We start from the raw sequence: 15,677 nt of genomic DNA, 5'->3' as shown, positions 1-15,677 counted from the left end.
CTGCAATCAAATGGATAGCACCGCTTCTTAGAAATAAAAATTTATTCGTGGACGGCAGGATTCGAACCTGCGCGGGCAGAGCCCACATGATTTCTAGTCATGCCCGATAACCACTCCGGCACGTCCACTTCGATATTTGTTTTTCAATTGATATATTATTATCATACATATATTCGCTTTATTAAACAAAGGCCTCTCACATTATTGAGGGAAAGGTGATAACGGTTGGAATATTCCACAGTAGATAGGCCCTACGAAAGCAATAAATATAGGAGAAACACTTGAGATACCTTTTTAAAAAATAATAATAATAAGTTTTTTGATATTAATTTTAAGAATAAGATAAATCGTGAGTTATATTGTTAGTCTTAAATTCTTATCTTTTGCTTATATATTATGCGCACAATGAGTCAAAAGTACTACTGAAATAAAACTTTAAAGTAATCGATCAAAATAATTGAGTTAGTCCGTAAAACTTGAAATACTGTCTTACATCACGGCGTTAGGCTGATGAATGTATCACTAGACACTAGATAAAGAAATAACACAAGTTAGATCTGACTCATGCGCCTGTGACTTAACGTGGGATTCGCTGTATGCTTGTTCTTTTTTGCAATCACACTAACTATTTGTATGTATGCTGTCCTCAGTCCATTATATTCTATTTGTATATAATGAATTTATACTTTCTAATTTCCTTAATCGTCCTTTCAAAAAAATAAAAAAATTCCTTAATCATAAAACTTTTTGCAAATACCCTCATGCTAATCTGGATTCGATCTGAAATATGCCTGCAAAGTTTGAAATACAAAAATTGTAATGAATAATGTTATTTTATCTCTTAAGTCTTAAATTTACCTCTCTATATTCACGGTCTAAGTACTTGTGAGGACTTTGTACTATAGTATTTTGTTCAATTTAGTCCATATACTTTAAAAAGTGGTATAATATTTTGTTCAGTTTAGTACCTATACTTTAAAAATAATACAATTAAGGACAATAGCTGACATCATCTCTACCACTTCATAATACTTACATGCCAATTCATATATTATTTTATAAATAAACACTCAACCTATTGCATAAAGAATGTGCTCACTATCACTTTACCACATACACATCTTGTTATTTTATTGCAAAGTTTAATTAAATCAGAAGTATACCTCATTTATATCCGTACCACAAAATAACCACTTACATGCTATCTTATGCTAAAAATTCCAACAATTTTTTTTGGATGACGAGCCACAACCCTTTTGGGTGTAGGTTGTTAGAAATACTTATTTCCTAACATTGATTTATAAAATAAAGGTTGTAATTCCATAAGGACTCACGTTGATGATTAGTGATGTATAAAGACGGAATTACTAGGTGAAATTCCCTCCCTCTCATTCTGTTAAAATTTAAGTATATAAGGGTTAAAAGATGTATAATGAAAAAAGGATATGGGTTCTCCTAAAATGAGGTTTCACATTCCTAAAGGGATTTCTATTCCTGAAAGGAAGTTTCCCATTCTTCTTGAAAGAGGGTTTCTCATCACATCTATAAATACCCAGGAAAACTCTAGGGACAATACGGTTTCTGATCATAAGGTTTTTAGTCTCTGAGTTTTCCAGTCTCCGTATCATCAGGAGGTGATTAAGGTATACAGATCAGAGAGGTGAAGCATTCTTGATTGTTCAGGTTAAAGATTACATCTCAATGGAATCAAGTAAGTCTTTATCTTTATTCTTCTTGTTTTAATTAAAGATCCATAATCATGAACATTGTTTAGTTGATTAATTTGGTTTACATGCGGTTCATTGTTATTTGTGCTTCCGCATTCAAGTTATAAGCGCATAAAGGGTTTTAATTAACATAGGTAAACCCTGCATTGTGACTCTAGAAGGCAAATGTCCATAAAGAAGTAAACCAGCCTAAATTCTCCATAACCGACTAGTTCTGACCAATGGAGTAATAATTCGAACTCGTGACCTTGTGATTACAAATATGTATCTCTTATCATCTTAACTGTGATTATCTCAAAATCCTTCTTTTTCTATTGTGAGAAACTTGTTCTAAAGACAAATTGACCACACTGAGGATGAGCATTCAAGTGAGGACAAAAAGATCAAGCCGGGCAAGGATGATTTCAAAATCCCTTATCCTTACCATCAATAACAAATAATGCTATTTTATCTATTAAAGTTATTATTATTATTATTATTTACTGAGATTATCCTAGTTTTGTCGAATTAATCCTAAATTCATAGGACTTCACCCCTAGAATCACTGTGGAAGAAATCGCAAATCGTGCAATTAGTTCACCAACCACATCCTAGTCTTCATATGCGCATAAGAGAATCAATACCTTTCATAATCTGTGGACTTCCCATACATATTTCTAGTAGAATTCAAACTCACGTTGCTGTCTCCCGTCATAACCTTTAACTCTGACAACGAACTAAATATTTCAAGTCCCGATGACTTAAAATTATTTTTTTTTTATATTCCCGTCTTGACGTGATAATAAAATAAAAATGTATGTAATATTTCACAATGAAAAAGCAAGATGGATGGTTTTAGGCTTTTGTTCGGCCGGATGGACCTGACGAGGAAGTAAAATATGCTTCTTTTCACTTAGGGTGTGTTTGAAAACCCGGAAAATGATTTCCGGAAATCATTTTCCGGGTTTTCAGTGTTTGGCAAATGAGGGGAAAATAAGGTCAACGGAAAATAAGGCTTCGGTCAACGGAAAAGGAAGGCAATTTTCTGGAAAATGACTTCCGGAAATTTTTTCTGGAAGTCATTTTCCGGAAGAAGATGTTATCTGCTTTGCTGTCGAAAGCAGTCGCCGCCGAACTAGTCGGCGACTGGTATTTCGCAAACCAATCGCAACCAGTCGCCGACTGGTTCGGCGGCGGCGTTTCTAGTTTGTTTTTTTTTTTAATATTTCTTTTTGTTAATTTGTTGTGATTTGTTTTTGTTAATTTTTTGTAATTTTTTTCTCTTTAAACAAAAAAACCATTTCCTTTTTTATTTTCTGGAAAATGAACCAAACACATAAAAGACAGTTTTCCAGAATACATCCAAACACCGGAAATGAAGTTATTTTCTGAAAAATGACTCATTTTTCCAGAAAATATTTTTCAGAAGTCATTTTCCTACTTTCCAAACACACCCTTAATTGTAAATCCTATTCGACAATTTAATGCCTAACCAAGTTAGGCACGAGTCTGTATTTCTATTTCGGCTTACTTGTAATTAGGCACGAGTTTCCATTTTGACAACTTTTTGGTCCACTTCGGCACTTCCCCACTAATCACAATTATTTTATATAGATGGAGTATCACTTTCGCTTCAAGTGTCATAATAAATGAGAATTAGAAACTCATGGAACACGAAATGTATAGCGACAACATCATTGCTTTCGCCTTTCGGTATCTACAAAATTTTCTAAGATCTCATATTTTAGCCATTAAGTAGGCGCAATTGGGGTTCGAGCCTCAGTAGAGACAATACTGACTCTTGTGTTTTAATAGGTTGAGAAAGTAGTTATGAACAGATACTGCATTGTAATAGAGTTAGTAATATTCAAAAAAAAAAAATAGGCGCAATTTGGGGTTTAGCCCTACATAAAAGTTGAACCGAAGATTATAAATTGCATTACATTGTTTGGAAAGGCTTAACTCAATGATTTAAATGTCATTTTTAAAGGATTATTTTGAATTTTTATGGACATATAAATTTTTTTAAACTTCATTTTTTTAAAAAAAATCAGTTAGAATAATTTTGGAGTGACAGTTATGTCATAGACCCGAGTCCATAGAATAATTTGTCATCTTAGAGTAGTGTTCATTCAAGTTTTGGGCCCTATATAAAGTTTAATAATAAATTAATTTAATATTCTCTAATATATATCTAAATGAATTATCATATTAAATGATTGTGAATCTTAATGTAAATAATAGTTTTGAAGTTATTTAAAAAAAAAAATAGTTTTGAAGTTGTCGGTTCAAATATTTGCCTCATGCAAGAAACATATTCTATTATCTTTATCAAAAAATAAAATCCAAACTAAGCCCCTTATAACATTGGGCCCTGGACGGGTGCCCATCTCGTCCACCTCACGACTGGCCTGGGATGGAGACATCATTTTTATCAACCACCATTTTTGTCAGTCATTATACGGTGGACCATGGTCCTTAATGCATTGTGGACCATGGTTTCAAAACGTCGCCGTTTCATTATGTAAAGAAACGATTGTCGTCAAGTTTTAACGGAGCTCCGTAAATGAAACTACAGTTAATCTCAAAAGATACTGCCTCACATTTGTTTTTATATTATCAAATAAAACTGTAGTTATATCAAAACGAAACTGTAGTTGTGTTGAAAGGAAACTGCAGTGTATATAAAATGAAACTGAATAACAGTTTCACATATTTGAGTGTATATTATCCAATGAAATTGTAGTTATATCGAAATGATATTGTAGTTGTGTTGACAGAAACTGCAGTGTATTATAAAAGAAACTGTAGTTGTGTTGAAAGGAAACTGAATAACAATTTCACATATTTGAGTGATAATGTCGAATGAAACTGTAGTTATATTGAAAAGGAATTGTAGTTGTGTTAAAAGGGAATTGTAGTGTATATAAAATGAAACTGAATATGTTATACACACAGAGTTAACAGCGCGAACGGGAACCGTTTCTTTTTGAAAAACTTCGTGGATCTTGAATGCAATACTTTACGGGTTCATGGATTATTTAACGTTTTTATAGAGATTAGTCCAGATTAGATAACTAAAAGATAAACAAGAATTAAAACGCAAGTAAAGAAAGAGAACCCGGACACAGGAAATGATCATGCAGTTCGGAGCTATAACTCCTACGTCTGCGGGGCTACTCAGCTTTTGCCCAATCCACTAGATGCACCAAGGTTTACAAAGTTGGAATACAACCCAAACATACAATGGTTCAAAACCAACACACAACCTTCAACATCTACTTTTGAATTGACAAAACTGCAAGCCAAGAATTCTTCAATTCTTCATCTCGACTCAGCATCAAAGACAGTAGCATACCGCCATTAAAACTTCAAATGATCTTCTTAATATTCACGTGTGAAAGCTCTGAATTTGTATCATGTGTAGAGTTGTATTTAGAGCTTCAAGTGCCTTCCTTTATATAGTGTAGCATCCTTTAACAACCTTCACAATTTTAGATCTGAAAAACTCCTTGAATAAAAGAGAGCCACACCCCTTAAAATTCTGTTAGCCACACAATTTAAATGAGTGGACTAATTCCTTGTTGACTGAGACAGCATCCGCTGGCACAGCTTCACTTTCAGCACTGGTGGACATACTGACTTACGGTCCAAAAACTAATAAACAACTAGATATAGGCTAAGTGTATTTTTGACAAATAACATAGCCAATAACAAAGGACCGTGTATCATTTGTACACTTACACTTTTCATTAATAAAAACGACGTCATTTTGATGTATGGACCACATTGTGGACCGATGCCATTTCTTTTCATTGTGGATCACGGTCTACAGTAAAATTTGTACATTTTTGTTGTTTTGTGAGTGAGTGTTACGTTCCAGTTAACCATGGCTGCAGATCCGTCGCCTCCCTTTTAATTCATGCCCAACATGTGCTGTTACTGTTTATCTCCGTGATAATGTGATATCGTGAACAATATGCCCCACAAATAATTTACAAAATTTGTTATATAAAAGTAAATTATTCATTCTTTAACTCAGCAATTTAATGTTTGTAAAAAAAAAAAACAAAAAAAAAACACAGCAATTTAAGATGGTTAGCAAAAAAAATTATTAATACAATATAAGTCAAACACTTTGTGTTCAGATAACACCTTTGTGACTTTTCTTAATGGAAGGTCACAGGATCATACCTCACCTGGATCACCACCCGGAGATGATGAATCGTCTCCGGTCGCCTTCATCTCCATGCCCGGAGATGACCCCTTCATCTCCGGGCATCTCCATGGTCAGGACGAAGGTCTTTATCTCCGGCCGGGTTTCATCTCCGGCAGTTCTTGTTTTTTTGTTTTTGGGAAAATAACACTTTTTCCCCCTATGTTAGGTGCTTATAGCACTTTCCCCCCTGTATTATTAAAGTGACAGTTTTTCCCCCTGAAATATTAAATTGACATTGTTACCCTAAAAATAATTATTTCATTTATTTTTCTTCTCCAACAAATTATTACTTATAGGTATGGATAATCACGATTCGGTTCGAACCTAACCAAACACTGTAGCAATCATACCGAAATAGTATGGACAGTTCTGGTTACGATTCATAACCGAAAAAATAAATTGGGAAAAGGGTCAAATAGGCCCTCGAACATTTCATAAGAAGTCAATTAGGTCCACGAACTTTTAAAACGTGCAATTAGACCCTCAAACATGTCAAAATAAGGCAATGAAGCCCACGAACAGGTAATTGACCTGTTATTACCGGTCATTTGGATTTTTCGGCGACCCGCAACACTTTCCTGCCACCGACGACACAGTCCGGCGACATGTCAGAACTCTGGTCACCTTCTCCGTGAAGAAGGTGGCCATTTCTGGTTGCCTTCTTCACGGAGAAGGCGGCCATTCGCCGGAGTCGGCGACCGGCGATGATTCGGTCGTCGCCGGACTGTGTCATCGGTGGCCGGAAAGTGTCGTCGGTCGCCGGAAAATCCAAATGACCGGTAATAACAGGTCAATTACCTGTTCGTGGGCTTCATTGCCTTATTTTGACATGTTTGAAGGTTTAATTGCACGTTTTAAAAGTTTGTGGACCTAATTGACTTCTTATGAAATGTTCGAGGTCCTATTTGACCCTTTTCCCAAATAAATTTAAATAATTGTTGAACCGTGAACCGGAACTTAACCACAGTCATATATAGTAAAAATGATCAAACACTTATTTTGATAAATCGGTACCGTTCGGTTCCAATTTCGAATTTGAACCGCCAATCAAAACTTATTTATTTATTTTTATAATTTTATTTCTAATTTAAAAATAGTCTAAATTCAACAATTATTTTATTTTATTTTTTCGGTTCTGAATCTAACTGTAACCGTCTATACTATTTAAGTTCAATTGCTACAGTGTTCGATTAGGTTCGTATCGAACTGTGATCTTCCATACATATTAGTAATAATTGGTTGGAGAATAAAAATAAATGAAATGGTTATTTTTAAGGGCAAAAATGTCAATTTAATATTACAAGGGAGAAAACTACCACTTTTAAAATAACTAAGGGGGAAAAACTGCCACTTTAATAACACAGGGAGAAAAGTGCTATAAGCACATAACATAGGGGGAAAAAGTGTCATTTTCCCTTTGTTTTTTTTTTTGTTTTTTTTTAAATTAATTATTTTATTTATAATTTTTTTTTTAATTTGATAACCACCACGTCAACATACTTTCAAGTAAATATGTCATTTTTGTGTTCAATTACATAAATTTGTATTGTTCAGTGACTCAATTACATTTTTTTTTAGTTCGATAACCTATTTGACCCTTAATAATAATAATAATAATAATAACAACAACAACAACAACAAAACTTGTGTTGAAGTTTTGAATTTTATTATTATTGATAATAATAATAATTTATTAAAAATTAAATATTTTAAAATTAATTTAAAAAGCTTGCTGTCAAGCTTTAATTTTTTAAAATATTATTATTATTATCATTATTATAAAAAGTAAAATATTAAAAACATCTTAGCTGCCAATCGTCATGGCATGGCCGGCCTTTTATTTTTATTTTTTTAAATTTTATATTCTAAAAATAATAATAATAATAATAACTATTATTATTATTATTTTATGTGAATTGGGCATATATCCATGTCGTCAGAACATATTAATGTGACATTCTAATCAACTCTAATAAATTTTCATGATATTTTTTTGTTAGATTATTTAATTTTTGATAATAAATTAATGAGATTAATTAATTCTTGACACTTAATGATTATAAGCCACAACAAGAAAATTTTTAGGTGAAATTTTTTTTAGAGAACAACAAAACATTTTTCTTTTAAAAATATTTTATTACAAGAATATTTTCGGATAAGGAGGGGAAAATCGCAACGGAACCATTAGTCACTACTTCTCCTTCCAAAAGGTTGAATCCCCATTAGTTACTACTCTGTATGTATGAAGTGTTTGCATTATTATCTTCAGTGTAATAACACTAATTATTACTACAAATAATAGTTATATTGCCATTAATACGAAGGAGGATTTCTGCTTTCTGTTACAAATATAATAAAATATCGAATTTTTTATGCTATTTATTCTGTATGTCAAAATGTCAAAATGAGTTTAACTCGGGTTACCTTCCCCCAACTATCTAATTATATAGGAGACAACCGACAGATCAGATATTTATAGGACTGCCAATCAATTTTTCAGCAGCTACTGAAAACTACACATGCACATGATTAATGATACACTGTACTCTCGAAATTATATCACATGTATAAAATTTTCTATGAATAATCATTAACACTCTCTATAAAAACTATGTTGCCAGCTAGATTTATATTGGTACTTATCCAATCCAAATAAATAAATAAAATGTGAGACTATATTATGTCAGATTATATAAGTATTGTCAATAAGCAGTTCTCAAGAAGAGTTGAACTTAGAACATTGTTTTAGCTATCAAATTAACTTGATTGTCCTAAAATGTGATAGTTGTAAATTCATGTATTATGTTTTTACTAAAAATATTATATAGTTGAGTTATGTTTTACGTTTGACAGTCTCACACATTTTTTTTTTTATAAAATCTAATTTTGTGTTATCTCATTATAAAATTTTTTTAATTAATCAATTAAGATAACACATCAAAACTAATCATATTTTTGTCTAATAAAGACTTTTGATATGGAGTATTCCCCATGTTTGACATCCTTTTATGTTCCATGCTCTGAGTTGGATCAAGGTCGGGTGTTCAGGTTTGCGGTCAAATGGTCAATGTTTGAGCTTATATAAATGCCACTCCATGCACAAGTGAGGGGACCGTACCTTGTCCTCTCTTCCCTAGACTCCCTCTCTCTCTCTCTACACGTACTATGAAATAATAAAACACTCTCAAGCCAGATTCTTCCATCCCCCTCCATTGTTCATACATTTCTACTCACACTGTCATACGCATCAAACATCTAGAACTAATTTGTTCTATCAACTTTAAAAAATGGTAACCCCATCCAAAATGACAAGAGATCAATGCTTGCAACGAATAGGTAATGTGTTCAAATTCTTGCCCCTTTAATTTAAGCCAATCAGCTATAAATAATCTAGGCTAATTTATTTCTTTGTGGTCCTGATTAGAAATACAAAACAAGATTTATTCACACTCATAAAAGTTAGTGAGGTTTTTCTTGTCATCTAAAAAGGTCTTCCAAAAAATAGCAAAGCAAGCAGCCAAGCACGGATTAATAGGTCGTGGAATATTCAACGAATCAACAAGCGGAAGTTGCGTAGAGGGAGGGAAATTGGCAAATTGCAATTTGCATTTTGCAGGCCAGGCCGACATCCATCGAATATCATAGAGGTGAAATTCCAAAAATGCCCCCATACGTCCGTAACGATCCAGAGCATCATGCATTCATCGTTGCAAATAGATACCGTCATTTCCATGTTTCCGCTCTATATATTAGCGATCACCGCCCCTCCACACCAAGCAAGCGTTTGTTCGATAAGAGCGGCGGTCGAATTGCATTTTCCGGCGAGAGAGGAGAGAGAGAGGACACAAATAGAGAGACGCAGACGATATTGGGAGAAGTATCATCGTGAAATCGATCTATGCAACCGGGGAAAAACGCAGCGATCGTGGGAATCAGGAGACGGTTAATCGTAGGAGGTGCACCTGATTATGAGCTGGTTTGATAAGCTACGCTGCTCTTCTAATCTCAGCCGCGTCATTGCCGGCCTTCTCATATTCATCCTTTTTCATTCCTTTCAATTAGTCTCCAATTTCTTGCTTCCTATACACCCGTAAACTCCACCACCAAAACGTATTTCTTAGTTTTTTGTTCCTCCAATTTTCGCGGATCCTATCGAATTCAACGAGGAAAACACTTCGGTTTTGTCGGCTCGCTGCTCCGAAATTTTCATGGATATCAAAGATGATGATTCCAGCTCAAATACAAATTTCTTCAATGGTTAGTATGACAATTTTGGAAAATTTTATATGCCAAATTTCAATTTCCGGCTTAGGCGTAGATATGAATGATGTTTTTAAGTGGACGTTCTGAATCATTGTTATTGGTTGCAAATTAGATGCATTTGTTATATACTACTGGTTATTATTATCCTAATTGTTAGTCGGGAGTAGTATGTTTAATAAAATCCAATTAATTGGAATTCGTGCATACTTGTTCCACTGTGATTGCTTAAAAGGCACATATAAATTTCAGAATTTTTGAGTGTTATAAATGGAAGGAATTACTTGGTGTGTAATTTACCTTTATGCTTTATTTGAAAAATCACAAGTGTCCAGCTAATGCTTGCCAAATGAAAGTGCAGATTAAGATGACTGTTACAATTTACTGGTTGTATTTTGTAATGTTTGCTTAGGTGGGGAAAAAAAGGAATTCTGTGTGTGTTTAGTTGCAAAACTGACAAACTGTTACTTGGGTGTCTAATTGCATGGTCCTGGGAGGAGGTCATAGTTCTCTTTATAGACCATGATCATCACAGAGTTTGTTCTTAATGTCTAAAATTGAGGCCGGCACTTGATTATATTCTACCACTGCATGTGTCTTTCTGGTAGTGACTAAGAAACATGAGAAATACAGTAATTTCTGCATTCTGTTTTGAAGTGTCTAACCAGCCATGAAATCCTACCTGTTTGTTTCTCAACCAATCAACTCTTGTCTTCCTTATGAGTGCAAAGTTTCCTTTTTATCTGCATGTCTGATGTATTATATTATATTTATGTTCATGGTTGAGTGATCTCTGGTTTTAGAGATAAATCATGGAAGACCAAATGTATGACTTTGTTCTTATTAGTTACTCGTCAATACCCAACTTGTTGGGCAGGGTTGCTTATGGTCTGCTGTGCTTTTACATCCATTTTGTAAAGAGTTTCATTCTTTTTTCTGATGTATTGCTGTTTGGTTGATAGGTACATTTACCTCCCACATTGCCAGGCAATATAATTCTTCTCCATCTGTAATTGTAATTGGTGGAGGTATTTCAGGCTTAGCAGCTGCACGTGTCCTCCAGAATGCATCTTTCAAGGTAGGTTGAATTCATTTATGTTATCTTCTTTGAATGGAAACTTACTTCTTTTAGACCAATTTCACTGTAACAAAGGCTATATGGTATTGTACCAGGTGATATTGCTGGAATCAAGAGATAGAATTGGTGGGCGTATTCAAACTGACTACTCATTTGGTTGCCCTGTTGACATGGGAGCATCGTGGTAAGTGTTTCTATTTCAGAAGTTTTGTTCAGAATGCACTTTTCTGCATCTTTACATGGAGGTTCAATGAGCTTGGGTATATCATTACTATTTGATTTAGTTAGAAACAATAACTACTAGATTATTTTGTGTTCTGGCGTGTTCCTTTTTATAATTGATGGCCTCAATATTTTATTATATTATAGATCACTACCTTAAGAAAGCATATTTTGTTTCAGGCTACATGGTGTTTGTAATGAGAATCCTTTGGCTCCAATGATAAGGCGCTTGGGTCTCAATTTATATCGCACTAGTGGTGACAACTCTGTACTGTATGACCATGATCTTGAGAGGTAACTTACCTTTCACCAGATCATCTAAAAATAAGATCAGTATATCATAACTACACTATGGTATCAGTGCATCACTAATGCACTTGTGGATCATCTCAGTCAAAGTTACATTGACATTTAATTAATTAATTAATTATTTATTTATTTATTATTATTATTATTATTAATTACTTTTTTGGTGATTCAGTATCAATTTTCTTACCTGAGAAAGTACTCTTTAGTTGCTATACCCATAGGGTGGCTTAAGCATAACAGATTGATATAGTAGCTCTCTGGGCTTAGATTTGGTTTAGGTCTGGAACAGATTTCAGAGTGATACTGGGAAACATGATTATGGAATTGAGAATTAATCCTGCTTCATCTTTAACTTAGTTTTTACCCCTTGGATTATTTGCACCACTATTTTAGTCTGCTACACATATATTCCAATGCCTGATATATATGAATATATTTGCAGTTTTATGCTCTTTGGTATTGATGGCAAGCAAGTTCCTCAACAGACAGTTGTTGAAGTTGGAGATGCATTTAGAAAAATTCTCAAAGAGGTATGCTTTCCTTGAATTATTATTTCCATTTTTTACTTTCATAATCTTCCATGAGCTGCTTTCTTAGATTAATTGTGATAATCCGTTTTTTGGCTCCTTCCTATAGACTGAGAAAGTGAGGGATGAACATAGTCAAGACATGTCAGTTCAGCAAGCAATATCAATCGTACTGGACAGATATCCAGAACTGAGGCAAGATGGACTTGCTGACGAAGTGCTGCAGTGGTACATATGCAGAATGGAAGCATGGTTTGCTGCAGATGCAAACTCAATATCTCTGAAGACTTGGGATGAGGCAAGTTACTGTAAATTGTTGTTTGGTTTTTATTATATTATAATATGATGATTGTATCCCAAATTGAGGTAGTTCCATAGTCTAAAAATTCATGATTAGTTGGCAGAAAGGCCAAACTTCTCTCAGCCTCACACTATTTAAACCTATGGGTCCATAGTTGTTGAGATGTTAGCCTGTTTTGTCAAATAGCCCTGGCTATCATGACCACCTTTTGGTGCAACACTTGAGATAAAGGAGGATGGAATTTTGTTAGGAATCAATTTGGGAGCTTGCTTATTTGCTTCTACAGTGCTGTTTTTATTTTGAGTTCTGTTTTGTTTCTTTTCCTTTCTTTTTTCCTTTTTTCTTTCTACCATTTTTTACACTTTTTTCCTTTCAATAAAGTTTATATAACCTTCTCAAGGAAAACAAAAATCTAGAAGTGAGTGAATATTAATCCAGATTTCAGAATATTCATAATTTATACATGTATGCCTGTCAAGTATAAAGTATTGTCTTCTATTGCCAATGCTTATGCTAGGTTTTGATTAAGTGCTTTCAAATTCCATGTGCAGAAAAGAGTATGGGATACACAATATATTTTCAATAAATATGATTAGTACTGCATGAGTGCTTATATGACAAATGGTCAACCCATTATGTGCAGGAGACTGTACTTTCTGGTGGTCATGGACTAATGGTTCAAGGTTATTACCCTGTAATACAGGCTTTGGCTAAAGACATTGATATCCGTTTGAATCACAGGTATGCCTACATATTTCCCAAAACATGAAAATGCAGTCGTGTCTTTCTCTTTGGCCTGTTCATAGGTTTTGCTTGTTGTATTGAGTTCCAATAGTGGTTTGTATTACCCATCTAATTTTTCTCTCTTTTTCGTCACATCTTCTCTTCTTTTACTGTTGTTTAATATATTTTAAGTTCTATTTATGATGTACTTTGAAGTCCTCTGCCCTACTTACTATCCTCGTCCTACCTGCTTCCTCAAAATATTAATCAATAGAAAGGAAAACCAAATGATGAACTCAAAGTAGTCAGGATATTAGCTAGCTTTTTATGTTGAGATTTAACTGTGTTATCTAAAAATATTGAATTGCCAGTGAATGTGATACGTTAAGTAATGTTATCTATGCATTTTTAATTAGCAAGGGTTGTGGAAGAGTATAAATGTATAATAAAGGATTTTTATGACTTTGTAAGAATGCATTGAATTTTCATTGATAGTCAGTAGTAATATTTTCTTTGTGTGTGCAATTACCAGGGTTTTAAGGATTACAAATGGATATAATAAGGTAATGGTATCAGTTGAGGGTGGGAGAAATTTCATAGCAGATGCTGCTATTGTAACTGTACCCCTCGGGGTTCTCAAAGCAAATTTGATTGATTTTGAGCCTAAACTGCCTGAATGGAAGGTTTCTGCAATAAGGGATCTTGGTATGGGCAATGAAAATAAAATTGCTCTGCGGTTTGACAATATCTTTTGGCCAAATGTGGAATTGTTAGGTGTAGTTGCACCCATTTCTTACGCCTGCGGTTATTTTCTCAATCTTCACAAGGCAACAGGACATCCTGTCCTTGTGTATATGGCTGCTGGAAGCCTAGCCTATGACCTTGAGAAGCTATCAGATGAGGGCGCAGTAGAATTTGCAATGTTGCATCTGAAGATGATGTTTCCCAATGCAACTGAACCTGTAAGTAATTTTTTTTTTTTTGGTTCGCTGCACTTGGTATTCTTATTGTCACTTTAATTATTCTTTGGTTTTGATTAAATATGCAGGCTCAGTATCTTGTTTCACGCTGGGGAACAGATCCCGATTCCCTCGGATGTTATTCATATGATTTAGTTGGTAAGCCAACAGATGTATACGATAGGCTCCGAGCTCCCTTAGGAAATCTTTTCTTTGGAGGTGAAGCTGTTAGCATGGAGCATCAAGGATCCGTTCACGGTGCCTATTCAGCCGGACTCATGGCTGCAGATAACTGTCGCCGCCATCTTATCAAGAGACTTGGAAGTCTGGAAATGATGCAGGTGGTCTCATCCAGGGAAGAAATTCTTGAAAATGCAGTTCCTCTCCAGATCTCTAGGATGTGAGATGGTTTCTATAATTCTATCTTATCTATTAATTAGTAAAAGTATTGCTGTAGTATTTTAGTTTGGGGTCTAAAGTCTAAACATTTACTTCAAGATGCTGCCTGGAATTCCATATATCTGAGCTGTTTACAATATAAACTCCCTTAGCTTTTCTATCCTTAATATATGGTCTTCCTTTCTTGATCCATCTCTAGCTTTTCTAGATGACATTCTTTATTTGAAATTTCACAATAGTTGATGATGATATGGATTGTGATCTTTTTCTTATGTGTACCATACGGAACCAAAATGCGGAGTAAAAATAAAGTTCATGTTAAGCGGTAACAATAATTGAAGCATGTGCTCCATCCAACTAAAAGCCTAACCTAATAGTTGGACTGTACATTTATATTTATATTATATTTATGCTCACAACAATAATACCTAAACACTTTATATATGTGTAAATATAAATTATTTCCCTTATGTATGGTGTTAAAGATAGATTCATTTAGGGTGCGTTTGGTTCACACATGAGAATGGGTATCAAATACTTGGTAATGGTAATGAGTTTTAGTGAAAGTATTTAACATGTTTGGTAATTGGGTGGAATGGAAATGATTATTAATAGTTGAGGAATAAATGAGGAAGGGAGATGAAACCCTTATTTAATAAGGGTATGTGTTTTGCCATTAATGAGGTATTCCAAATCCATAGTAGCATTTACAAAACCTATCAACCAAACATAAACAATCACTTTCGTACCAACTCCTTATGCCTAAACCCACTAACCAAACACACCCTATTCTTTTTATCTATAGTTTCATATGATGCTATTTACATAAGCATGGTGAACAAATATAGTATACAAAATCAATATAATCGGCATTTTACTGGCTCGATGTAAACATGGATTAGTCTAAATATGTTAAGAATTTAAAAGTGTCTCATATAGTTATGACATATTCAGAACATCTCGTGATTTAACAA

At 34.0% G+C, this 15,677-nt stretch overlaps 1 protein-coding gene and 1 non-coding gene across 4 annotated transcripts; one reads left to right on the top strand and one right to left on the bottom strand.

Annotated features, from left to right (window-relative positions):
* Positions 1–46: 46 nt before the first annotated feature.
* Positions 47–128, bottom strand: TRNAS-AGA. The gene has a single exon. It is a non-coding gene; the product is annotated as a tRNA-Ser (tRNA).
* Positions 129–9,035: 8,907 nt separating this feature from the next.
* Positions 9,036–14,895, top strand: LOC116013313 (probable polyamine oxidase 4). 3 transcript variants are annotated; one of them, XM_031252992.1, is made up of 10 exons: positions 9,037–9,261; positions 9,415–10,182; positions 11,148–11,263; positions 11,359–11,447; positions 11,666–11,779; positions 12,237–12,324; positions 12,431–12,619; positions 13,266–13,363; positions 13,878–14,307; positions 14,394–14,895. In XM_031252992.1, the coding sequence occupies exons 2-10, from the start codon at positions 10,134–10,136 to the stop codon at positions 14,706–14,708; spliced, it is 1,488 nt and encodes a 495-aa protein (XP_031108852.1). In that variant the 5' UTR covers positions 9,037–9,261; positions 9,415–10,133; the 3' UTR covers positions 14,709–14,895. The 3 variants fall into 3 exon arrangements, with proteins under 3 accessions (XP_031108853.1, XP_031108854.1, XP_031108852.1); XM_031252993.1 differs by lacking the exon at positions 9,415–10,182 and having other exon boundaries at positions 9,036–9,261; XM_031252994.1 differs by lacking the exon at positions 11,666–11,779 and having other exon boundaries at positions 9,036–9,261.
* Positions 14,896–15,677: the final 782 nt, after the last annotated feature.

Source organism: Ipomoea triloba, chromosome 3 (assembly GCF_003576645.1).
Source record: "Ipomoea triloba cultivar NCNSP0323 chromosome 3, ASM357664v1".
In the NCBI taxonomy this organism is placed as follows: domain Eukaryota; kingdom Viridiplantae; phylum Streptophyta; class Magnoliopsida; order Solanales; family Convolvulaceae; genus Ipomoea; species Ipomoea triloba.
This window is presented reverse-complemented; position numbering and strand designations above follow the sequence as displayed.